General features: G+C 40.0%; 1 protein-coding gene across 1 annotated transcript in view; it reads left to right on the top strand.

The window, feature by feature from the left end:
• The window catches only part of LARGE1 (LARGE xylosyl- and glucuronyltransferase 1), a 381,838-nt gene that overhangs the window by 143,840 nt on the left and 212,823 nt on the right, over positions 1–25,175 (top strand). Inside the window, exons 3-4 of the mRNA XM_070947065.1 lie at positions 16,913–17,214; positions 23,927–24,009. Coding sequence (XP_070803166.1) covers positions 16,913–17,214; positions 23,927–24,009 — 385 coding nt within the window. The remainder of the gene's footprint in view (positions 1–16,912; positions 17,215–23,926; positions 24,010–25,175) is intronic.

Below are 25,175 nucleotides of genomic sequence, written 5' to 3' on the forward strand. Positions count from 1 at the left end.
GATTGAAGTGGGTGTTTCAACTTAAACTCAGAGAACAAAGCTGTCTACTCTCTCTATAGTGCAGTCTTATTATTGGCCTTATTATAATTCTGCCCTAAACTCCTTCACTGTAACTGTATGTGAGAATCACTTTAAGGGGCAAGGGAAAGAGATGCTGCGCCTAGGAAATGATCAGATAAGAGCATGGGGAGCCTTCCCCTCCCCTGGCTTAACAATAAGAACAAGAATTTAGGAAAGACCCGCCCTGTTTGATTCAGCGATTAAAAGTGGTGGTGGGAGATTTGTAGTATCAGACTTGCAAGATTGATATCAGCCTTCCCAGATAAACCAGATAGGAAACACAACTAGATGAGCTAATTCTACTTTTGTATTGTAAGGCTACATTAACAGAATCTTGTAAATCTATAAATCTCCCACCATCACTTTTAACTGCTGAATCAATCAGGGCAAGTTTTTCCTCTAATCATTAATCACTAGGGGCTCTTCCCCACCTTTTTTTTTCCTGATCATTTTCTAGGTAGCATCTCTCCTTCTCACCCTTCAAGGTCATTCTCACATATTGTTGCATTCATTTCTATAATGTATGAATGGATATACATGAGTAGAAGATATGAAAGGTTATTTATAGGGTGTCTTTCCACCCCAAATTTGATTTGGTGAGGCGTCAGAGGTGGCTCGGGAATTCATGGCTTCCATAGCGGCCATGGACCTGACCCAGTTAGTTCAAGGTCCCACTCACACAGGGGGACACACTCTGGACTTGATTTTTGTCTCTGGTCAGTGGTTGAATGATCTTGGTATAGGGGATTTAGACATTAAACCCTTGTCATGGACAGATCATTCGCTCCTTCACTTGGACTTTCCAGCCGCTTCCCCCCGCCGCAGGGAGACGGAACCGACTAGATCAGTGATGGCTAACCTTTTTGCCTTCGCGTGCCAGGAGAGGGGGGGTGGGGGAGGGTCGCGTGCGCATGTGCCCACGTGCATGTGTGCGCAAACCCCTCCCCCTCCCTCCTCGCTTCTGGCACATGATGGCCTGGTAGGCCTGTTTTTCTTTCTTACCTGGTTCCAGATCCTCTCTGTGTATCTGGGAACGGCGAAAACAGCCTTTTCCACTCCCTTGGAGGCCCTATGGAGGCTGAAAAAGCCCATTTCCCAACTCCCGGTGGGACAGGAAGTGACATTTTTTGCTGTCCCCAGCCTCCAGAACCTCTCTAGGAGTCTCTAGGAGCCTCTCTAGGAGTCTCTAGGAGCCTCTCTAGGAGTCTCTAGGAGCCTCTCTAGGAGTCTCTGGAGGCTGGGAACAGGAAAAAACGTCACTTCCTGTCCCACCGGGAGTGGGGAAATGGGCCCTTTGAGCCTCCATAGGGCCTCTAAGGAAGTGGGAAAGGCTGTTTTCGCCGTTCCCAGATACACAGAGAGGATCTGGAGCCAAGTAAGAAAAAAAAAAACGGGCCTTCCCCACCCCCCCCAGGTCCTCCAGAGGCAGGAAACAGCCTGTTTCCCTACTTCTGGTGGGCCCAGAAGGCCCGAAAATCAGCTGGCCGGCGCGCGCATGTGCCCCAGAGCTGAGCTGGCGTGCCCACTAATATGGCTCCGCGTGCCACCTGTGGCACGTGTGCCATAGGTTCGCCATCACGGGACTAGATGGTTCCATCCCAGGCACCTGATGGATCCCGAAAGATTCCTGACGGAGCTTGGGCTGTTTCCTGAGACCCTGGCACACGACTTGACTGAAGACCTGGTGGCCGCCTGGGATAGTGCGGCCGTTGGAGCTTTGGACTGTGTCGTGCCTTTGCAGCCTTTGACCTGATGCCGATCTCAATTGGCACCTTGGTTCTCCGAGGAGCTGAGAGAGATGAAGCATCGGAAAAGATGCCTAGAGAGCATTTGGAGGACTAGTCAATCCGATTCTGACCGAACACTGGTGAGGTCTTATATCAAGACCTACCTATTGGCGATAAAAGCGGCGAAGTCTAACTATTTTTCTGCTCTTATCACATCTGCAGAGAACTGCCCAGCCGCTCTGTTTAGGGTGACCCACTCCCTTCTTTGGGGGGGAGTGCGGGAAGATCCCTTGTAGGGTCGTGCTGAGGATTTTGTGCAATTTCTGCATGATAAAGTCTCTAGGATTCGGGAAGGCTTGGACTCTGACTGGGTGAGTCCAGGGGGGGAGACGGGGGTAGGTCTTGAGAATATTATCTGGGAGGAGTTTGATTCTGTGGCTCCCAAGGAGACAGGGTTCTGGGTAAGATTAGTGCTGCCACATGTTTATTGGACCTGTGTCCCTCCTGGTTGGTACTGGCCTCCTGGGAGGTTACACGAGGCTGGCTCCAAGGGATTATAAATACTTCTCTGAGTGAGGGTGCCTTTCCCGCTGCCTTGAAAGAGGTGGTGGTGAGGCCCCTCCTCAAGAAGCCATCCCTGGACCCGGCTGAATTAGCTAACTACCGTCTGGTCTCCAACCTTCATTTTGTGGCGAAGGTTGTTGAGAGTGTGGTGGCACAACAGCTTCACCGGTACCTGGATGAAGCTATCTATCTGGACCCGTACCAGTCAGGCTTCAGGCAGGGGTACAGCACAGAAACAGCATTGGTCGCATTGGTGGATGATCTCTGGAGGGCTCGGGACAGGGGTTGTTCCTCTGTCCTGGTCCTATTAGATCTCTCAGCGGCTTTTGATACCATTGACCATGGTATCATGCTGCAGCTGCAGAGGGGGTTAGGAATAGGGGGAACCATGCTGCGGTGGTTCTCCTCCTTTCTCTCTGACTGCTTGCAGTTTGTGTTGGTAGGGGGGCAAAGGTCGATCTTGCGACGCCTCGCTTGGGGAGTGCTGCAAGGGTCGGTCCTCTTGCCCCTTCTGTTCAACATTTATGTGAAGCCTCTGGGCGAGATCATCCGTGGTTTCTGGGTGAGAGTCCATCAGTACGCTGATGATACTCAGCTGTACATCTCCACCCCAGACCACCCCAATGATGCCCTTGATGTGATGTCTCACTGCCTGGAGGCCGTGCGGGTCTGGATGGGGAGAAATAGGTTCAGATTCAACCCTGCCAAGACCAAGTGGCTGTGGCTCCCGGTGTCCCGATAGAGTCAGCTGGTGCCGTCGCTGACTATTGGGGGTGAATCTTTGCCCCCCACAGAGAGGGCTCGTAATCTGGGTGACCTCCTGGATGCATGGCTGTCTTTAGAAGAGCATATGACAGCTGTGGCCAGGGGGGCTTTTTATCAGGTTCGCCCGATTCGCCAGTTGCGGCCCTTTCTGGACCGGGACACCTTGCGCATGGTCACTCACGCCCTGGTCACCTCCCGGCTGGACCACTGTAACGCTCTCTACATGGGGCTCCCCTTGAAGAGCACTCGGAGGCTCCAACTGGTCCAGAATGCGGCCGCGCGGGTAGTTATGGGCGCAACCCGTTGTGCCCATGTGACACCCCTCCTGCGCGAGCTGCACTGGCTCCCAGTGGTCTTCCGGGTGCGATTCAAGGTGTTGGTCACCACCTTTAAAGTGCTCCATGGCTTAGGACCCGGGTACCTTCGAGACTGACTTCTGCCACCCACCAGTAGCCTCCCACCGGCCAGTCCGCTCCCACAGAGAGGGGCTCCTCAGGGTGCCATTGGCCAAGGTATGTCGGCTGGCAACACTCAGGGGAAGGGCCTTTTCTGTGGGAGCTCCTGCCCTTTCCCCGGAATTGCGCAAATCTCCGACCTCCGTGTATTTCGCTGTGCCCTCAAGACCCTGCTGTTCCGCCAGGCCGGGCTATCAATGTAAATGATTTTAAATTGGGTGTTTAAAATTTTTGGGTTTTAATTTGGGCTGAAATTACTTAATAATTTTAATTATTTTTTAATTGATGTCTGTATATTTTTTTGTTTTTAATAGGCTGTACACCACCCTGAGTCCTTCGGGAGAAGGGTGGTATAGAAATATTATTATTATTATTATTATTATTATTATTATTATTATTATTATTATTATTATTATTATTATTATTATTATTATTCCAAACTTTAAAGAGAGCAACAGACTAGAATATGTGATTTAATCTGAATTAAGGCAGTTTTTGTCCTCTTTTGTGTCTTTAAAACAAAAATACCGAAATGTTCACTAGAAATGGACTGTTAGTAAACTCCTTAATACTTTTTTAAAAAGCCTTTCCAGAGGAGGTGATAGTAGTTAATCTTGTGCAGCTAATAAAGATTCCCCCTGTAACATCTTAAAGGCCAGCCAATTTATTATGTTATAAACTTAAATAGTATGGTAACCCACAAAAGCTTATGTGATATAATTTTGTTAGCTTTATAGGGAATATAAATTCCTGAGTGATGTGGTGGCCTAGTGGTGAAGACACTCGCCTCCCACTCGGAAGGTTAAGAGTTCAATCCTAGGTAGTGAAAGATGTTTCCCTTTCAGTTGCTCTTTGCATATCTGCTGCAAACTCACATAGGACTCAAGAAGGGAATCGCGCACTAAACAGTCAACTCCGTTCAGTCACCCCTGACTCTACCCTGAATTAAGGAACTACAATATGCGTGTCAAACTCGTGATGTCACATTGTCATCACATGACATATCATGACTTTTTTCCCCTTCGCTAAACCAGGAGTTGGCATGGCCAGCGTGTGACACATCCAGCCTGAGGGCCATGAGTTTGACACCCCTGGACTATAGGGTCATAAAAAGAAAGAAAAAAAGGGATATAAATTCTTGGATTGAATCCCTTGCTTATTATGCTTAAAACCAACCACTGAAGTCAATGGAATTTAAATGAGCTATTATGCTAACATTGTTTGATTAATATAGGAGATGCTTTCATATTTCTGGTCTTGCTTTCCAGTATGCTTGCACATTTCTTATTTTTGAATAAGGTGATTATAGCAGGCGTAATTTTGAATGACATGAATGTCATCCATTTCAAAACTTCAAAAAAAATTTTTCAAACCGTTTACGTCTACTTTATCCAACAACTTTGTTTTTTATTTTTTTGTTTTAATTTATATGCCGCCCTTCTCCGGAGACTCAGGGCAGCTTACAAGGCGTTAAGCAATAGCCTTCATACTTTTGTATATTTTATACAAAGTCAGCTTATTGCCCCCACAAACCGGGTCCTCATTTTACCTACCTTAGAAAGGATGGAAGGCTGAGTCAACCTTGAGCCTGGTGAGAATTGAACTCGCAGTAATTGCAGGCAGCTGGAAGTTAAATACTACCTTTAACAGTAGCATTAGTCTGCTGCGGCACTCAGGCTCAACTTTGTTGAAGCACTACCAACTATGTGGGCTAGATTTAATAATAATAGAGTTCATCTGTCTAGTTAATCTGAATGGAACATATCACAATATTTTTTTTCCTTAGCTTTAGCAATATTTAACATCATTTTCTTCAATGCAGAAATGCCAAGCAAACGAGACTACCTGTCAGGAAAACAGAAGCAAACTGACTTGCCGGCTGTCTGCTACATATGCTAGAGAAGAATTGGTTGGGGCATGTTTATATTCTGAGGGAGAAAAAGAGCGTGTTCATAAATTGCTTGCCTTTCCAAACAAGTGAAGCTAAATGAGCTAATAGAGATCAGCCACCGTGTATTCAGAATATGCTGTTATTTTGCATTTTCCTGTCTCTGCTCTAAAGTGATGTTACTCCAATAGCAGGTGCTATGAATGAGAAATTGTGGGAAGGTGAAGGGAGAAATGAATATTTCAAGCTTCAGGCTGCTTACTGCTCTGCCAACACTGGAGTAACACGGTATATGTTAGCTAATGAATGCAACCATATCCAGGGTTCATTGTGTACAGCATGTTATTTAACCCCCATCCCCAAGTATTTCAGAGGACCAGCATGAATTCTGCAGCTTTAACAAAACAGCAGATGAGAGAATCACATGCTTCCGTCCTTGCCGTTAAGGTACAATCTAATTGGTGACACAGAGAACTTGCCTATGTGTTCCAGTCTGCTAAGGTTTCAGAAATATTTATCTACTGGTGAAAAATAAATGACAGCAATTTAGATAACAGTAGAAGCGCCTGACTTGAGGCAAATATTTGATAACTTTAATTCTAGCTAATGTCTAGGGTTGATATCAGGCAAATAGAGTCATTAAAGTCATTATTTACAGAAGAATTCAGCTTCTTTAAGATTTCAACCCTCTTTTCTGTTAAAGTAAGCTTAGTCTTTATCTATGCAAATACATAGAATTATAGAACTTTAGCTAGCTGATTTATATTTCTGTGATCCAGACAATGTGCAAATTGTCAAATGCATTTCTTCCATCTGTGGGCTTTTGGCTTTGCATGGACAGCATGCAGAGGCTCTGTTTTATTCACTATGGAGAACACATTGTGCTGGTTATTATATAGGAGTTAGTGCACTCTCTTTCTGGTATATTTAATGCCTTTCCAAAGTCATTCACTTGGAAATCAGGGGTTCTAGGTTGCTTGTTTACTTGTTTATTTGTTTTTAGCTCCAAGAGGATATTTGTATATTGCTTTCAGTGTTGTGAGTTTACCACTAAAGTATCCACACCAAAGTCAAGTAAATGTCAAGCAACTATTCACTCTGTCTGTACTCAGAAACATTTATAGATCTGCAGAAAGGTAAAGAAAGCTCTTTTTCCTTCTTTTGTTGATGAATGGCTGGGCATGCTGCAGAATGAAGGTCTGGCTTACTGATATGCCATTTTAATTTCAGAAGAGCGCCTGAAGGCCCAGATGGGGAAATAAAGACAGCAGGTCCGGGAACTTAGGGCTCAACTTTGAAAGAATTCCAACTGCTGGCAGAGGAGGGGGAATAAATAAACCAGGAAGGGTTTTGGCAGATGCCAAGGGAGAAATATGGGAATACATTGGCATCTGGAAGGGTGGTATTTCCGACTATAGCCTCTAGTAAGTTTCTTTAAAGATTCTCCCAATGTATTTTTCTGATCATCTAACTTTGTCTTTAAATTCATTATTATAGTAGCAGCTTGAAGTCAGAGATGATTTAGTTCAGTTTAAGTTATGTTAAGACATTTTTTGGAATTACTGGAAAAATCAGACCATTCATTCCAGATGCTTTAGTTGATATATTAATAATGTGCTTTCTGCTATTCATTTCTTGGCTACGTCTGAATTCTGTGGCACCATAAACAATACAGATACTGATATTGTTGCTACTGGTATAGCAAACTCTTGGCATATTGTCCAGTGTGAGCTAGGGATAAAAGATCCTGATATTGTTCCTGGAGTTTTGGACCTTTGATAGACCTAAAGCTAGGTCTGTGTGGCTTGGCTTCCTGGGAATGTCTCTGCTGTCATTCTACCCAGGTTCCTGATACCTGAAGGGAGATTTGTTATCTCCTTGTTATGGTATGCTTGTGTGTTTCTGTTTAAATCTGCCTACTAAAGTTAACAATAAAACTTAAAATCTCCTTACTCTCTGATGTATTTATTGCCTCTGGATCTTCTGGCATTGCCTGCCACTTAGCCATACAAAGGTGTGCCTTCTCAATGACGGCTCCTGCTCTTTCAGATGATCTCCCACCCAGTTGGACCCAATTCTGAAAGCCTTTAAAAAAACAGTTAAGATCAGTGTTTTTTCCCTGGGGATTGTGTCAGAATGAGTAAACTCCCATTGGTAAGATACAACCATGTTTAGTTCTGATTGTCATCTAATTGTTTTATTCTGCTTTAGTGCCATGCACTGTTGTTCTTTTGCATTTTGGGCAATAATTTTGTATACTATTACAATCACAGTGTTTGAATTGAGAAGCCACATAAATAAACTCTTGGGTATAGTGTTTTAGAAATAATGATTCAAAGGCTAAGTGTGGATCAGTGATTGGTGTTTATCTCTAGTTCCAACTTTTTTGCAGTTCTTGCACAGTGGTCTATTAATACATATGTATATACATATGTGTGTTTATATGACTTCAGTAACACCTGTTTGTGGATTTCAGATAGAAGAAATAAGTAGCCATGTGCTCCACATTTCCTTCTGCTGCAAATGAGGCCTTTATTTTTCATAATTTTGAATCATTTTTGGTTGATGTTTTTGAGCTTAATTCAAGATCAGTGTTACACCAGTGCTGTTATTTTTATGTTAAACATATTTCCATAATTATGCAGATGTATTCTCCCCCTTGGAAAGACCCAGTGAGAGGGAAGTTTGCCTGGTATTCTCTTTTGGGACTTAACTGTGAGAAACTACAGAAGCTACAGACGATTAAAAAGATGGTGGTACAACTCTGCCTCATAGATAACAACCATTTCACCCCATGAGAATGTTAGAGATGTTCTTTTTTTTTTCTTTGAATGAGGGAAGACAGGTTTTCTTGATCAAAATGATAAAGAATGGTTTAATTCTTAGAGTACAGTAGTTTATAACTACTGCAGATGAATCTCCATTATATTTATATAGATGTATTAATGTCTCTTTGAAAAGGATGTAATGTTTTATAGCTTTTAACAAATCTGCCTAATATTTTAATTCATCTATTTGAGGATTGTTAATCTCAGAAAGATAAACTGGGTCACATCTAGTTAATACTTATATAAGGCACTGCCAGAAAGCTTCAGAACTGGTAGGAAGGAATGAAATAACCAAATAAATAAAACCTCACAAGAAGATAGTACAAATCACTTTTTTATTGTTGTCAAAGAAAACTATATAGATGCATCCAGGAAATCTCTTGAGGTCAGTTCTTTCTTTTTAAATATTTACAGCAGATGCCTGTACATTCATGTTTTCTTGCAAGAATATTATCTAATGAATAACATACTTTAATTCTAGAGACTACATGAGTAGCTATTTTCTACACCTGCACGTATACACACATTTCTCTGTATGCACAGCTGTATTTGCTGAATGATTAATATCATTTCTGTTTTATCATCTGAAAGCAAACTGCAAAACACACCTTGCCACTTGTTTCCCAGAACTGAAAGGCTGCAGAACAACATGCAGCCTCCGTAGTTACATCAGTGGGAATGGGAAGGCTTTATACAAGCAAATTCTACTCTGACATTTAACTCAATAATTAGCAGCTGGAATCTTCTGCTGATGAACAGCTGAATCTATTCATCAGCAATAGAAACTGAATTTAAAAAAATGTGAGTGCTGAGTTAGCCTTTTGACCAGCATTGTATATAGTAACTTTGTGTTATACATTTTTTGAATTTCACAAACTTTATTCCACCCTTGAAAGCTGAGACTCATTGTGCTTCTTGGTTTGTCACTGGAGTGTAATATTTAAGGTGTTGGACTAGGTTTGGGGAGACCCAAATCAAACCTCAGCCATGGAAACTCACTGGGTCAATTGGGACCAGTCATTCTCATTCAACATAGTCTATCTGCAGAGATAAAATGATCCTCTCTGGCTTTATTTAGAAGAAATACAGGATATAATTTGAAGGAATGAAAGCCAAAAAAAAAAAAAGAAGAAGAAGAAGAAGAACAACAGCCATAATTGCTGTATGATTCGAAGATAGCAAAGAATTGCTTTCATCATTGATATTAATAGAAAGTAAAACTCTTTTCCGTTGTTGGAAACTTTAAGCACTGGTTCAAGATTTAAGTTCTAATTCATTCTGAGGTTTGAGTTTTTTTAAGCATTTTAATTTCTTGCCAGTCAACATATTTCCTGGGCCTGCTTTGCATTCAAGTACGAAACAACTGGAAAACATTGGTTTGCTTATTTCAGTGGTTTAGACTGTTGGATTAAGACTGGAGAGAACAAGGGCTAAATTCCAATTCCTCCTTGAATTTCACTAGTGATTGTGGGAAGATCACATTTTATTTTAACCTAATTTGCTTCTTAATTTTATTGTGCAAATAAATTGGAAGAAGAATAGTAGTTTTTAAGAAAAGTAGAATGTAAATATTATAGACAAGAAAATAGTGTAATTTATCCTAGTGCATTTATGTATATATAGATTTTTCATCAACATCCTCAGAACCTTAAAGAGTATAATACCTGAAAAATTTATAGTCTAACATTTGATGAAGAAATAAAAATTCATGGAGGAAAAGGAAATGGAAACATAATGAGCACAGGTAGTATTGTACTCAATACTTGTGCAATACTCAATTGCACAAGAAATTCCGTTATCAGGCTATGTTACAGTAATGAATACTGTCTAGGATGAAATCAAAAGCTTTGTGGAAGAGTGTTTGAATTAGGTATTATAAGTGTTGCTGCTGGTAGAAAGAAAGAATATGGCTGCCAGAGGAGAGCTACAAAACTATGAATGATCACTACATATCTAGTATTCAACTGGAAGTTTGCAGCTAAGATCTGGTAGCCCAAGGAAATAAGACAGTATCTTGTCAATTGGCTGGAGATCTATGAATAATCACAGTTGGTAGAATTATGCAGAAATATCTCATTTTCCAGAGTTCAAATCCCACTGAGTAATTTTGGGGGATTTAACATGCTTAGGAAAAGATTTTATTAAACAGTTTTTGCAATAGTAAGGCTTTCAAGAAATAACAGTTCAATAAAAACAGCACAGATGGTTGATTTAAATTCTAATAGGTATTAACACCCAATTTTCTCAAGCTTCTTTCCCAGTATTGATAATGAGTTATCTTTGCCAAGCCTTTCTTCTTGATAATATATTATCTTGGTCAAGCTAAGCCCCTGATAAAATATTATTTTTTTCACTCAGTACTGATAATTTTTTTCCTCTTTTTTGCTACACTTTTAGCACTGCCTTCATTCCAAAAAAGAAGAGAGAGAGAATGAATAAACCATGTTTTTAGTGGAGATGTACTTTTGCCTACTTCATGAAAAGTAGGTTGTAAAAAAAAAGGAACTAAAGGAAAAAGGGCCTACGTGGAAAGGAGTTTTGGGGTTTGGTCATTCAGGTTTCATTTCTATAGTAAGTAAAACAATCTTACTTTCACACAACACAGTGGTTTGCAGAAAATGGCTTGTGTCATGACGGCCTCTTAAAAAAATATAATCATACTTGAGGATTAAGTTATATTTTCAGGAAATGCATATTTCACTCTACCCATGCCAATAACTTGATGACACCAATTTGATGCTGCAAATCATTCCAAAAAGCTATTCATTGTAATTATTTACATTCTATATATATTTCACAGGAATTGTATATCTTATTGGAAGTTTAAATCCTGTGTATGCAGACCACAAAATTATTATGTCAATATAGTTCAGTTTTTCCTCAATCAAAATTTCTTGATTCTGTAGTAACTAGATTAACCTATGACATTATATTGTAACCATGTTTTTGAATCAATAATAAAAAGGGTTGATTTTATGCTAATCCACCAACAAACCACAAGAGCTGAGTTTACACAACGATAAGCCAAAAATAAATAACTTTGTAGTTTAGTGCTATATCAGTTCTGATCAGTAGTGTTTCATATAGTGTTGTATGACTGTCCTTTTTTGTGTATATGTAATAATGGGGAAATCTAGTTGGTGCTTTCCCTCTGATTGTGCAAAGCAAGTTTTTAGTACAAATCAAGTCATCCACATGCTTTTGTCCTCTATTCCTGCCCAGCACACCATGACAATTTGGAAGGGAAATACTCTCAGAAGAAAATCTGAGAATATAGGAGTTCTAGAAAGAAAGAGGCAATGATATTTACTCTGATGAGCCCAGATTAAATTTTCCAGAATAGGATAGCAGCCATTAGCATTCATGAAATCTATGACAGAATATACAGGGTATATCAAAAGTTGGAGTTGAAGATTAAGAATTTTACAAACAATTTAAATTTGGATATTCAAAAACCAAGGCAGTGATATTTTTTAAAAAATATTTATTTAAAAGATTTACATAGATTTATGCTACATAGGCCTATGTGGCTCATAAATGTATATTACAAATACGTAACATATCTATTACATATATTCATGTAGTTTTATTCTGTATGAGTCACTTCTCATGTTTCAGACTTTTACATCTCTAATAAAAAATAAGCCTCACTGAATATAGTAAATATGTACACCTTAGAAAACTATCAAAGGATTGTATTGTGATTGAAGTTATGCACTGATAACTATAATGATGTTTATATTATATAAAAGGCAACAACAGTGGGATTATTTGGGTCTTGAGCAACAGACTGGGTTGGAAGGAGGTTGATAACTGGAGGCTTATCTTATTTTTGTTTTGCATTGGTCATAACCTTATGATTTTAATATTTTTAGATATTTTTATGTATTTCTAGATTTATTATTTTGATATTTTGCACAACCTGTATAACTTTCTATACGGAAATAATGGCACCGTATTATAATTGTGTGAACAGTTTAGGCTCTTTTTCTATTTAGTATGCTCATGACTTGTAAGAAGGATAATTTTGATCAATATTCTGGCACCTTCAATCATCAAATCTGTCTTGGCTGCCATTTTGGCAAGGCAGACTTTATAATTCAGAAACTGTGTGTGTATGCAAATGATTTCGTCACACACTGATCCACACACACAGTAGTGTTATTTAATCATAGGTGTGGAGCAATACTGTGTTTGTGAAGCAGCTTGAGCTTGGAGAATGGCCAGAGCTAAAATAGTTCACACCCAAGGTGCTGTTTCGTTAACATGCCTTTCTTAAAATGTCTTTGGCTTCAGTACATTCCATGTTTCTTCATTTCTGTTTTTCAAATCATAATGTTTCTTAATTACTTTGCTGAAGTGGATTTTGTAGCAACCAAAAATAGACTTTGGGTGGTTAATATGATAGGTGCTGAATGAACACACTGTTCTTAATCCCAATTATAGAGGTAAGTGCTGTCATACCATCTGACATTTCTCTGTTACAGTTATGCTTTAGATAGAGACAAGGAGACTAGGACCTCTATATATGGGAGCTGCACAGGCCACATAACCCTCTCAAGGTCACATTGTCTCCAGCTTCCTTTCTTTAATTTGCAACAGTTTTTCTTTCTTTCTTTCAGTGGTTTACTCATATTAGAATTAAAGGATGCCTTGTTTGCAGTGGAGACATCTGGAGAAAATAGCTTGGCTTCATTTAGCAGCTCTATAGGCAGCTATCAACATTCCTCATCAGGCAACATTCTGTAGTTCCAGCTGATGCTACGTCAGAGTGATTTATAAATTTAGTGTAGGGTGTGAACATTTTTGTTAGTTATGGAAAGGACACTCTTAGCATGTCTCATGATTGCTGAGGGAAGATACAGACAATACTTAGCAGAAATCCTTCCATCTTAGCAATTGGTTCAAGCTAGCTTCTGGTTGCCAACAGAAGGCGCATTCCAGAAAATGAAATTTTGACCTACTGCTCTAAATTATGTTTTGTTGAACTTTCACTGGTCAATAATCATATTTCTATTGTCAATGGATAAAAATAGAAGACTCTCTTAAGCCATTCAGAGATAAATTGAACTGCCCCTTGACCAGGCCCTTACTTCAACAGATTTAGTGAAGGGAAGCCACCACTCCTCTTTCTGTATATAAACATTGAGGAATGGGTGACGCGGCCCTTATTATACATGGGGATCCTGTTCCTGCTTCACAACCATGGAATATAAACCATGCAGAATAAAATCTTTTAAATAACAAAATAACTTCATTCATTCATTTATATGCCTCTGGTTTGCATGCAATAAAATCCTAAAAATAATTACGAAAACACTCTATAACAGGGGTGTCAAACTCAAGGCCCGTGGGCCGGATCCAGCCCATGGGGTGTTTAGATCTGGCCCTCAGGGCTGTCCTGGAAAAGGACCAGTTCGCGGTGCCTCTGCCAGCAAAAATGGAGCGTGGGGATGCATGCACGGCTCTCCTGAGCTCCGTTTTCAGCCGCAATGGCCTCCTGCAGCCCTCTGCCAGCGAAAACTGAGCTCTGCAGGAGGCCGTCATGACACAAGTGATGTTGAGCTGGCCACACCCATCCTGGCCATGTTTACCCGGCCCCTTGAGGTTAAACACAACCCTAATGAGGCCCTGAATGAAATCGAGTTTGACACCCTTTCTCTATAAGTACAATATTAATATTATTATTATAAAAACCCAGAAGTGCTAGGGAGAGCATTAGATGCTGCATGCAATGTAGCCATCTCATTAAATCTCAATTTCTGTGAAACCCTCAAGCCTGTTGACATAACTAGGTTTTAACAGACTGCCAGAAGAAAATCAAGGATTAAAGCCATTTAGTACTCATATAAAGAAACAAAAATTGAAGTCCCAAATTACAAATAGATAAAAATGTTTACTGAATTTCTTGAGATCAGGTCTCTGTTTAACAATCATTGAAATGAGATCATGGAAAATGAAAGCCACCTCTGTCTTCTGCCCTCTCTTGCATATTATACATATCAGGCATATGCCTGTACTTAATCAGTGTATTTTTCTTCAGACTTTGAAGGAAGTTTAGAAGACAAGCCTCATTTTAGCTTCTTTATTTTCAGATTCTTTTGTGGTTTGTTCCCTTCCATCTGATTACATGAAATATATGTGCTGATCAGATAAATAGGATTTATTTTATATATGCTTTGTTACTTGGATTGCCATCTTGTAATTATTTTGTACCTATTTTTGTCATTGTTGCAATTCATTTGTTGCATTTTGTTGTTTTTATGTTAGTCTTACTCAGTAGTGGGTTTCAATTTTGGTCGCTACCTCTTCACTGGTGGGCGTGCACATGCTCATGTGTGCACACGATGCTTCTGTGCATGCACAGAGACATCCGGGCGGATGGGCAGAGCCTCCCACCACCACCGCTACCGGTTCCCTGATTCAGGGCAAACCAGTAGCAACCCACCACTGGTCTTACTGATGTCAGCAACCCGGCGTTGGTTGAAGTCACTAAAACTGAATTAATGAAGGAATAAATGAAATAAATCCAAAATATCAACCATTTACTTTTATAAAGTCTTTGTGACTGTAGGCTGATATTCTACCAAGGAAATACTTGCTTGTGATTGGATGCCCCATAGTTAAAAAGTCTTCCCACATGCAAGCTGTGAAAACTTGCCCCTAGCATCCTTTAGCCTTTTTTCTGCTAATGAAGAATTTTACCCAGAAAGGTTTTATCTTTCCTGCATTGCTCAGCCACATAAAGAATTTGAGGTTTATATATTGTCACAAAGCAGCAAATACTTTGACTCAGTATAATAAAGCTATATGGAATTTGCATACACTAAGAGACTGAGATTAATTTTGTTTGCACGGAAAGGCGATCAGTTTCACTGCAGGATAAAGTGGTGGTTTATTTCTTTATTTATTTCAGGATAAAGATGTTATTTAGACATTATGGAGCAACTTTAGAAATCATAAAAGAGAGAGAAAGAAAAGTGCACAGACAGATGATAAAAATAAAGGCAAGGGAATCAAAAAATAAATGTATGAGAGTATAGGTTTTCAAAGAAAATGTTTTTGCCTGTGACCTGCAGGTTGCATATTTCTACCCCTGCCATAAATCAAGCCAAAGATAATATGGAATGCCTGCTGTTTCTCTGTACTGCATAACTTTGGAGCAAAACAGAAAGTTTAAAAGAAGAAAAATACACCAATAGCACTGCTCTTTTCCCCTTCACTGAATGTGTATGTATATAAAACTTCTATAGAAAATAATATATGAAGTTTACCATTTGCAATAATAAAAATCACATTAGTATGTTTGCTCACACAACCAAATGTTTAGACTGGATTTTTGGCATTTTTATCCATATATTGAATCGTTCCCAAGGACCTACAATAAGCATATGTTGTTTGATGGTGTTAAAGGTATCCTCACAGAATGTAAACTGTTTCAAATAAAGCTGCCTTTTGCAATGGTGATTTTGTCAGTGCTGAAAATGTTCAAAGGGTCCTCCAGATGTTTTAAGATTGCATCCAAAACACCTGTAACTGTTGGTATTATCTTTGCTGTCTTTTGCTTTCTACTTCTATTTGCAAGTCTTTATATTAGATATATTGGATAAAAAAGAATGGGACAAGATAAATAAATAAATAAATAAATAAATGAATGCAGCAATATTTGTATAAGTGGAAAAGATCAAAGAATATAGATAAAAAGATCACAAAGTTTGGAATGAAAGAAACGGGGAAAAAACATGTAATGGTTTGAAAGTGAGTGCAATGACTAAACAAGACCAGTCCAGTGAATGAGATAAAAAGTAAAAGTAATAAAACATTCAGGATGTAACTTAAATAAGAGAATTTTGGAAGGAGTATTTTAGAGGTGTATGTGTGTGAAGGATACAAATATATTAAGAGTGGAGCTGAAATGGTGCAGGAATGTCAAAAAATGCTAAGGCTGCAACTGTAATTGAAGTAACTGGAGAAATATACATATATCAATACGGTTTGTTTATGAAGTATCTGTGCAACTTGCTTAATGTGTGTGAATATTACTGCCTAATTGGAAGAATGCAATTATTGATCTATTCAAATGGAAAATAGAAAAACATACAGCAAAATTAGTTTGTTCAGTATGCTAGGAACAGTTGTTCATAGAATTCTGATTCCTACATACACACACCCCAAAAAATAAGTGCAAAAACTAAATTCCCCACCTACGCTGTCTAATCTCCATCCCTTTTAAAAACCTTATTTAACTCCAGGCTGAAGACTAGAAGAACGGGAGCAAGCAAGGGAATATTTTTTTTCTACAACTTTTCCCCTTGAACTGGAGGGGGAAAAAATCATCTCCAAAGGTTTAGCCATCTAGGACTTTTGCCACAAAATGGAGGATGCTGGGTCTTTGCAAGCTTTATCTGTCCATCTGACTGCTTGTAGAGCCCAGCTAAGATTTTGAGTCTTGGCTTGATTGTAGACTGTCTTTACATTATAAGGATCCTTTGTATATTAACTATATGCACAGTTTATTGAGGTCTCAGGATTAATTGGAGTAAAAATTAATCTTAATGTTTTTGCAGAGTTTTGACATTTTAATTCCATTTGGGACAATTTCTGTTTTGTTTTTTTTCACTACAGATGGAAAGCCAGTGTCATTGTCTCCAATTGAATCCCAGCCCCACAGCCCTCATTACACAGCCACAAGTCAACGTGAAAGAGAAAGCTTGGAAGTTCGCATGCGAGAAGTGGAAGAGGAAAACCGTGCACTACGCAAGCAGCTCAGTCTGGTCCAGAACCGGGGCATGTCTCACCGACGAGGCAATCACTCAAAAACTTACTCCATGGAGGAAGGGACTGGGGACAGTGAGAGCCTCCGGGCTGGCATTGTGGCAGGGAACAGCTCTGAATGTGGACAACAGCCAGCAGTGGAGAAGTGCGAGGTAGGCAGATGATTTCCTAGCTAAGCCATGTTTCTAAAAGTGAATCAATGTGATGCGATTGGAATAGTATCCGCTAGCTTTTGAATCTTGACCATGACTGTAGCAAAGAAAAAATTAAGTCCATGATAGGGATGGAATCATCTGCTCACTTTGTTTGTTACCTGCTACAAACAGGGAAAGAAAAGACGTATTTAACAGAAACCCCATGGGTCTAGTTTAAGACGGGCACATTTAATAGAATCAATATGGCTATTGACTTCAATATGGTGGCAAACATGTTTTTTCTTTTTTAGATTTTTTTATGAACAACTCAAGGAGGCAAACATACCAGTACTCCTTCCTCCTTGTATTTTCTCCACAATAACAGCCATGTGTGATGAATTGGCCTGAGAGAGAGAGAGAGAGAGACTACCCTTTCAAGCAGACAAGAAACCAATGCCATCTTTATTATAAGGTTACAGCGGTAGCTCAGTGGCTAAGACACTAAGCTTGTTGATCGAAAGGTTGGCAGTTCAGCGGTTCAAATCCCTAGTGCCTCATAACAGGGTGAGCTCCCGTTACTTGTCCCAGCTTCTGCCAACCTAGCAGTTCAAAAGCACGTGAAAAATGCAAGTAGAAAAATAGGGATCACCTTTGGTGGGAAGGTAACAGTGTTCCAGACGCCTTTGGCTTTTAGTCATGCCAGTCACATGACTATAGAGATGTCTTCAGACAGCGCTGGCTCTTCGGCTTTGAAACTGAGATGAGCACCACCCCTAGAGTTGGGAACGACTAGCACATATGTGTGATGGGAACCTTTACCTTTACCTTTTTACAGTAACAGAATCTTGTAATTCTGAAAGCACAAGTCTCTCTCCTTGCCATTATTTTCTAGGATTCCAGGGAAGGTACCTTCTGAGAAGATTTCCATGTCCCATTTTTATTGTCCCATTTCTTCTGTGGGCTGAGATGTCTCTTATCTGACAGTTGCCCTTGTGGCTCTTCCTCTCCTTGTCTCTCAAGGATATTACAGTTGTATTTTTAAGTCACATGCTGTAACCTTCAGGTATTTGCATGTGACATGTAGATATACGTACGTTGACTTGACGCTATTGTCAAATTTGAACACAAATTTGATAAAAGTATCTCTTCTTTAAGGAAAAAAAGTTTTACGAATAAGAGATGCAATCTGTTTACTAATATCCAGTTTAGTGTTACAGAAATATAAGCTGGACAGAATCTATAATTAACATAACAAAACATATGTGACAGTCTGTAAATAGAGTTACATAATAAATATGGTACTAAAGAGAATCTTGTGGTATGAAGAGTATATTTTAATTGGTGTTGAAAAATATTTAAATATTTTTTATTTTTATTTTATTTTATTTTCAATTTATATACCGCCCTTCTCCCTGAGGACTCAGGGCGGTGCACAGCCAGAATTAAAAACATGAAATACAAATATTAAAAACAATTAAAATCTATATAAATTTGGCCCAAAAATTTTAAAAAACCACAAACTAATTAAACATTTAAAAAAATTAAAAAATTTCTTCCTAAACCAGCCCGGCTCGCTGGAAAAAGTGGGTTTTAAGGGCACGGCGGAAGGCACTGAGGTCTTGGATTCTCCTTATCTCTGGGGGCAACTGATTCCAGAGAGTAGGTGCCCCCACAGAGAAGGGTCTCCCCCTGGGGGTCACCAGCCTACATTGTTTGGCTGATGGCACCCTGAGGAGGCCCTCTCTGTGGGAGCGCATGGGTCGCTGGGAGGTTGTCGGTAGCAGCAGGCGGTCTCGAAGATAGCTAGGCCCTATGCCATGGAGCGCTTTATAGGTGATAACCAACACCTTGAAGCGCACCCGGAAGACCACCGGGAGCCAGTGCAGCTCACGCAGGAGCGGTGTTACATGGGAGCGCCATGCAGCTCCCATCACTACCCGCGCTGCTGCGTTCTGGACCAAGGGGAGCCCCATGTAGAGAGCATTGCAGTAGTCAAGGCGAAAGGTGACGAGGGTGTGAGTGACTGTGCACAGGGAATCCCGATCAAGAAAGAGCCGCAACTGGCGAATCAGGCGAACCTGATAAAAGGTCCCCCTGGTTACAGCCGTCAGATGTTCCTCCAAGGACAGCTGCATATCCAGGAGGACTCCCAGATTGCGAGCCTTTTCTGTGGGGGCCAAGGACTCGCCCCCAATAGTCAGTGATGGAGTCAACTGACTATATCGGGATGCCGGGAGCCACAGCCACTCAGTCTTGGAAGGGTTGAGCCTGAGCCTGTTCCTCCCCATCCAGATCCGCACAGCCTCCAGGCACTGAGACATCACTTCAAGGGCATTGTTGGGGTGGCCTGGGGTGGAGATGTACAGCTGGGTGTCATCAGCGTACTGATGGTATCTCACCCCGAAGCCACGGATGATTTCGCCCAGCGGCTTCACATAAATGTTGAACAGAAGGGGCGAGAGGACCGATCCCTGCGGCACTCCACAGACGAGAGGCCTCGAGGTCGACCTCTGTCCCCCTGCCAACACAAACTGCGACCGGTCAGAGAGAAAGGAGGAGAACCACCGCAATACGGTGCCTCCCACCTCCAACTCTTCCAGCCGGTGCAGCATGATACCATGATCGATGGTATCAAAAGCCGCTGAGAGGTCTAACAGGACCAGAACAGAGGAGCAACCCCTGTCCCGAGCCCTCCAGAGATCATCAACCAACGCGACCAATGCCGTTTCTGTGCTGTGCCCAGACCTGAAACCTGATTGGAACGGATCTAGATAAGATGTAAATATAATGGGAGTATAGGAATACGATACCTAAAATGTTATACTAAATACATTAAATACACTAAATAAAAACCATTAAGTTCTATGGAAATACATAGCATGTCTACCAAACTCCTGATAATTCTATTGTTGTCTCTAAATCTCAGAAGATAAAAGTATTATAAAATAAATGCACCATGCTCTGCTGTGTGCTGGAAAAGCTTTGGACCATCATTGTTCTTTACTGTCAGTCTGTAACCTACAATGAAATTTTCACAAATGGGGGCAGAAATTAATAGCAGCTTTTAAACTATTATATATAATCTGAATAATATTGAAGTGATTGTAGTACAATTAATGCTTGTTTCCTCTTAGTGTTTATCCCACACGATTACACAATCTACTTTTGTTATGAAGCTATCAATGCTTGATACAAGACAGACGTCTCTGTAGGGTGGAGTTGAAAAAGTCAAGACAGTAGTCACAACAATGCAATTAAATGAGCCACCTAGTCACCGAGGCTAGGTGGCTCAATGACTTAAGACACTGTGCTTGTTGATCAGAAAGGTCGGCAGTTCGGTGGTTCGAATCCCTAGGATAGGTCTCCTGCATGAGCAGGGGTTTGGATGAGATGATCTCCAAGGTCCCTTCCAACTCTATTACTGTTAAAATCTCCACCTGTTTTTTGTATGTGTCAACATTTTGTGCCCATTTGTTGCCTGCCTTTATGGCCAACATCTTGACTTTTTTTTAACCACACTCAGGAGACACCCCTGCAGCTTTGTTTTCACAGTTGACTTGTCCCAAAGCCTGACCCTTATTAGGACTGAAAGATGAATAACCGAGCTGAAGTTACTCACCTGGCTTTTAGTCCAACACTTTAACCATTGTTCCATCCTAGCCCTCTTTATTATAGTAATAATAAAATGTCATCAAGTATAGTCTTCTTTACCATCTCTATATATCACATTTCACTTTTATACTGTAACTTGGATATATTCCAAAGGCTTATCTATGCAGTATGATCACACTTCATAAAATAAGCAAAGGATAACTCAATAAACAGAAGTATAAACTTTGGAAATAGCTCTAGGCAAGGGCTGTCAAATTCCTGGCCTGTGGGCCGGATGTGTCACGCGCTGGCCACACCCACACCCGGTTTAGCGAAGGAGAAAAAAGTCCCGATACATTACGTGACGCCACTATGAGGATGTGAGTTTGAAACCCCTGCTCTAGGCAGACACAGGGAAACTCCTAGTGTAGTTTTGCAATGGGCATGGTAGGAGCTAAATATCTTTCCCTGATTCCCCCTCCCAAATAATAAGGAAACTATTCCAAATATTTAACTGAACTCTGCAACAGAAACAAATTATCTTAATAGTTTCAGATCTGTATCCCCCAGCTTCTTGTGTTTTTCTTTTAATTAAAAAAAAAAACCATGTTTCACTCTCTTTGCTATAATACTGAATGATGCAGCTCTATGTACACTTCTCTGGGAATTAGTCTTACTGAACACAGCAACATTTATTTCCAGTAGGATTATGCTACAAGAGTTTGCTGAGTCACACTTGTCAAGAGAATAGTTTTAAAAACTAAGTGCTCATTATTTATACTTCTGAATTAAAATAAATAAATAAAATCATCTTTATTCATAGCAGTTCAAGTCTTCCTGCATTGATGAAGGTAGATCCTTCACTGCACTGACTATATGAAAGAGGTAGATTGGGCACAAGTATAGAATAGCCAAGTCTGTGTTAGGAATTCAGAAGTTCAGCAGGACAGGGATTTCTGCCTTTTTTCTGAATGCGGGGGAAGGGTTGTATCAACATACAAACATAATGAACTTAGCATTAGCATTACACTATCGTTTTGTCTCACTTCAAGGCAGTAGGAACTAAATTCTCATCTCACCACAGTGACCCTAATTCTCAATATTTCTTGGAGGTTCAGGAGCTGTATGCAGTTCCAGGGCTCAGATTGTAATCAGGGGTGGGTTCTACTTACCTTTACTACCGGTACACAACGGGATCGCGCGCCTTGCTTCTGCACATGTGCAGATTGCCGATGACGACATCCAGGGTGGTAGGCGGGGCCTCCTGCCGGTTTTACTTGCGAACCAGTCCGAACCGGAGGCAACCCACCACTGATTGTAACCCTGGCTGGGGGGAAACTTTAAGGAGCATGTCACACTTAGATGGGCCCATGATTTCCAGGTTTTGATAAAACTACTTCATAGAGAACAATGGATTTGCTTAACAAAGATTGTAAAATCAGGTTCATAATGTGACCTGCTTTACGAGAGCTATAACTTGCCCATTGTAGTGGGCAAGCTCCATTATGGTTGTAAGGTGAGGACTACCTGTAATTAAAAGTTATTCTCAGTTTAATGAGGGGCCTTCTTGTAGAACATCTTTAAAATAACCTAGAAGTGGGTGTTGTTTTCCTGTTACGAACTCCTTGTTGGCTTAGAATGCACATTGTGTTTTCTGCACTTTTTTGAGGATTTGATTTTTAATTTTTTTTTCCTAAAAAGTAAAAAGTCTATTCGCAAACTCCCGTGTTTTCTTATGTTCAAGATGAAATGTATTGATGTTAATTACTATTGTTATTATTTATTAAACTTAAATGCCACCTGGATAGGTGGCTCAGGACCCAAAGATTCATGGGAGTACAACCAGTTTTGGACAAGGGAATGACTGTTAAAAAGTTGTATAGATAAAATGGCCTTTGAGATTATAATATCTTTTACCAATAAATTGCTCACTAAGGCAATACATTGGAATTGCAAATTTAATAGCTAGGTGCAAGAGAAGATACCAATTTATTCAATAATTATGTCAAATTTATAAAAGATTATATTGCTGTAATTTTGGCTAAAAACCTTCCTGTAAATCCACACTTTATTTACAAAGTAGCAGCATAAACACACAGGGAAGAATTGGTTTCGATGAGGATTACTTTGAGTAAAAAACACTCTGTCCACATAACTGAGACTCTGAACTTGAGAACTACTCATTTTTTATTGACTGCTGAGTCAGATAGAAAATACCAGGTTCAAGTCCTCCGTTGGACGCTGAAGTTTGGGATTCGTCACAATGTCTCAGCAACAGATCTGCCTCACAGGTCTGCTTCTGCGAAGTTAAAATAAACAATAGTCTCTTTGAATGCCGCCTTTAGCTTTAAATGGTAAATTGAGCTTTAAATGAAGGAAATCATCCCAACAAGATATGAAGGATCATAGAGCTGTATAACAAGACAATGGTCCTAAAGGAGATGAGAATGAGAAATTTATTGGGATTTTTCCCTGGAGATTGAGAAGAGACAGGAAGTGCAAAGTCTTGAGTTATAAGCAGATTTGAGGCTGAACAATATTCTTGCAGAAGCCAGTTTCAGCATTGGTTCTCCTCACAATCACTTTGCCAGGGATGCCCATTTACCCAGGAAATCTTGCATATTGCTTATTTTTTCTCAGAACGGGTATCAGCAGCTCTTCTGTGTTGACCACTTCCTTAAATACTTGTGTGGAATGGCACTGTACATATGCAGGATTATGGCATTTGATTTTTCTGTAAGAGTTATTTTTTTTCCCTTCACTGTGGCTGACACAATTAAAAACCAAGTACAGTTTCAATTACACTATCACGGCTATCCTCTTGATTTTTTTTTTGACCGTGCCTTGTGGACACCTCTGCCTCCTTTGAAATGGAGGTGATTTAACTTGTTTCTAACTAAGCTAGTACCAAAATGTAGTGAATATTTTCTGCATAGTATAAAAAGATAGCACAAGGCTTAAGATTCTAGGGAAATTATGTCATTGGTACTTCACATATCCATGATGTTACAGTTTTTAAAAATATATTGGGTAGTGTTAAACATCAAAAGCCTCAAACTGACCAGACTGCACTAATTTTGCTAGATTGTGATGATCTTTCCTCTCCTTGTATTCACTGTTTGTTTTTCTGTCATTTTAGACAATCCACGTCGCCATTGTGTGTGCTGGATACAATGCCAGTCGGGATGTTGTCACTCTCGTCAAATCAGTCTTATTTCATAGGTAAAGCCTCTTTATCTTGCTGCATGCTTTTTTCTTTTGGTACAAAAATGATTCAATGTGCCTTTGATCCTTCATAGTAGACATGATGGTCAGTGAACCTGAATCTAGCTAAATGGGTTGCTTCTTTTAAAACGTTTAAAACTATATAATATGTAAAATATATTTCTTACCAACTTATGTTGCTTTGAACTAGTTCCTCTAAATTTCTATCAACATGCACAGAATTTAATAATGATGCACTCATCCAACCATTAAAAAAAAAAGATTAATTATGTTATGAAAACTTCACTTTTAGGAAGTAATCTCCCCATTCCTTAAGCTTCTCTGATTACAACCTATTCCTAACTTGTCACTATTTTAAATTTCTTCCTGGCTTTTTGAAATGACTATGCTTTTATCAGAAATGTGCCCAGGTTTTTCTTTAGGTTTATTTTTAATGAGTTACAAGCATGGATTTGAAGTGGGAGAACTATGGAAACCGGATCAGCTAAGTAATAACATCTAAACAGTCTTTACTAATCTCAAAAATTCAGTAGAAGAGAATACTGTATATGTAGTTCAGGAATGAACTGTGTAGTCCTTGGTGCTCTCTGAGTTTTGTTGTTTGCTTGTGGTGTTGTGTTCAAACCGGAGGTGAAGGAGTGTTGTGTTCGGCAGCTCCCGGCAACAAGGGACGCTGCCCTGGGATTGGCTAAGAGGCGTGGCCTCGTAAACGGGGCAGTATCAGTGTTTGCTATTGGTTGTGCTCTGACAGCTAGTTGGTTTTTTAAGAGCTGTCATGTTACCTCAGAGTTAGCCCTGTTGTGTTTTCCAGCCTGTTGGCTCATAATAAAGGTTCTTGTTAACACCACTATCAGTCCCAGTTAATGCCTGCGCTAAGAATATAATAGTGGATGTTTCATTACCCGACTATATAGGAGCTTGATCTACCAGTGCTGGTGGTGATGTGTTCTTTTTTTCCTCTTGGTAGTTGCTTGATTTAAGGTAGTGTTTTCTGCTCAGTTGTTTTTCTAGTATTAATCCCTGTTTATCTGGATGCTGGCTGCAAATCTTTGTCAAAAGCTTAGCAAGATTAGACATGGTTAGTTCTTAGATGAGCAACCTCTAGGAAATATTAGGTTTTATAGATTAGACAGAAAGAAAAAAAAAATCTCAGAAAAAAGGGA

This window comes from Pituophis catenifer, unplaced genomic scaffold (assembly GCF_029215685.1).
Source record: "Pituophis catenifer annectens isolate HBS135680 unplaced genomic scaffold, rPitCat1.0.hap2 SCAF_7, whole genome shotgun sequence".
NCBI classification, from domain to species: Eukaryota; Metazoa; Chordata; class Lepidosauria; order Squamata; family Colubridae; genus Pituophis; species Pituophis catenifer.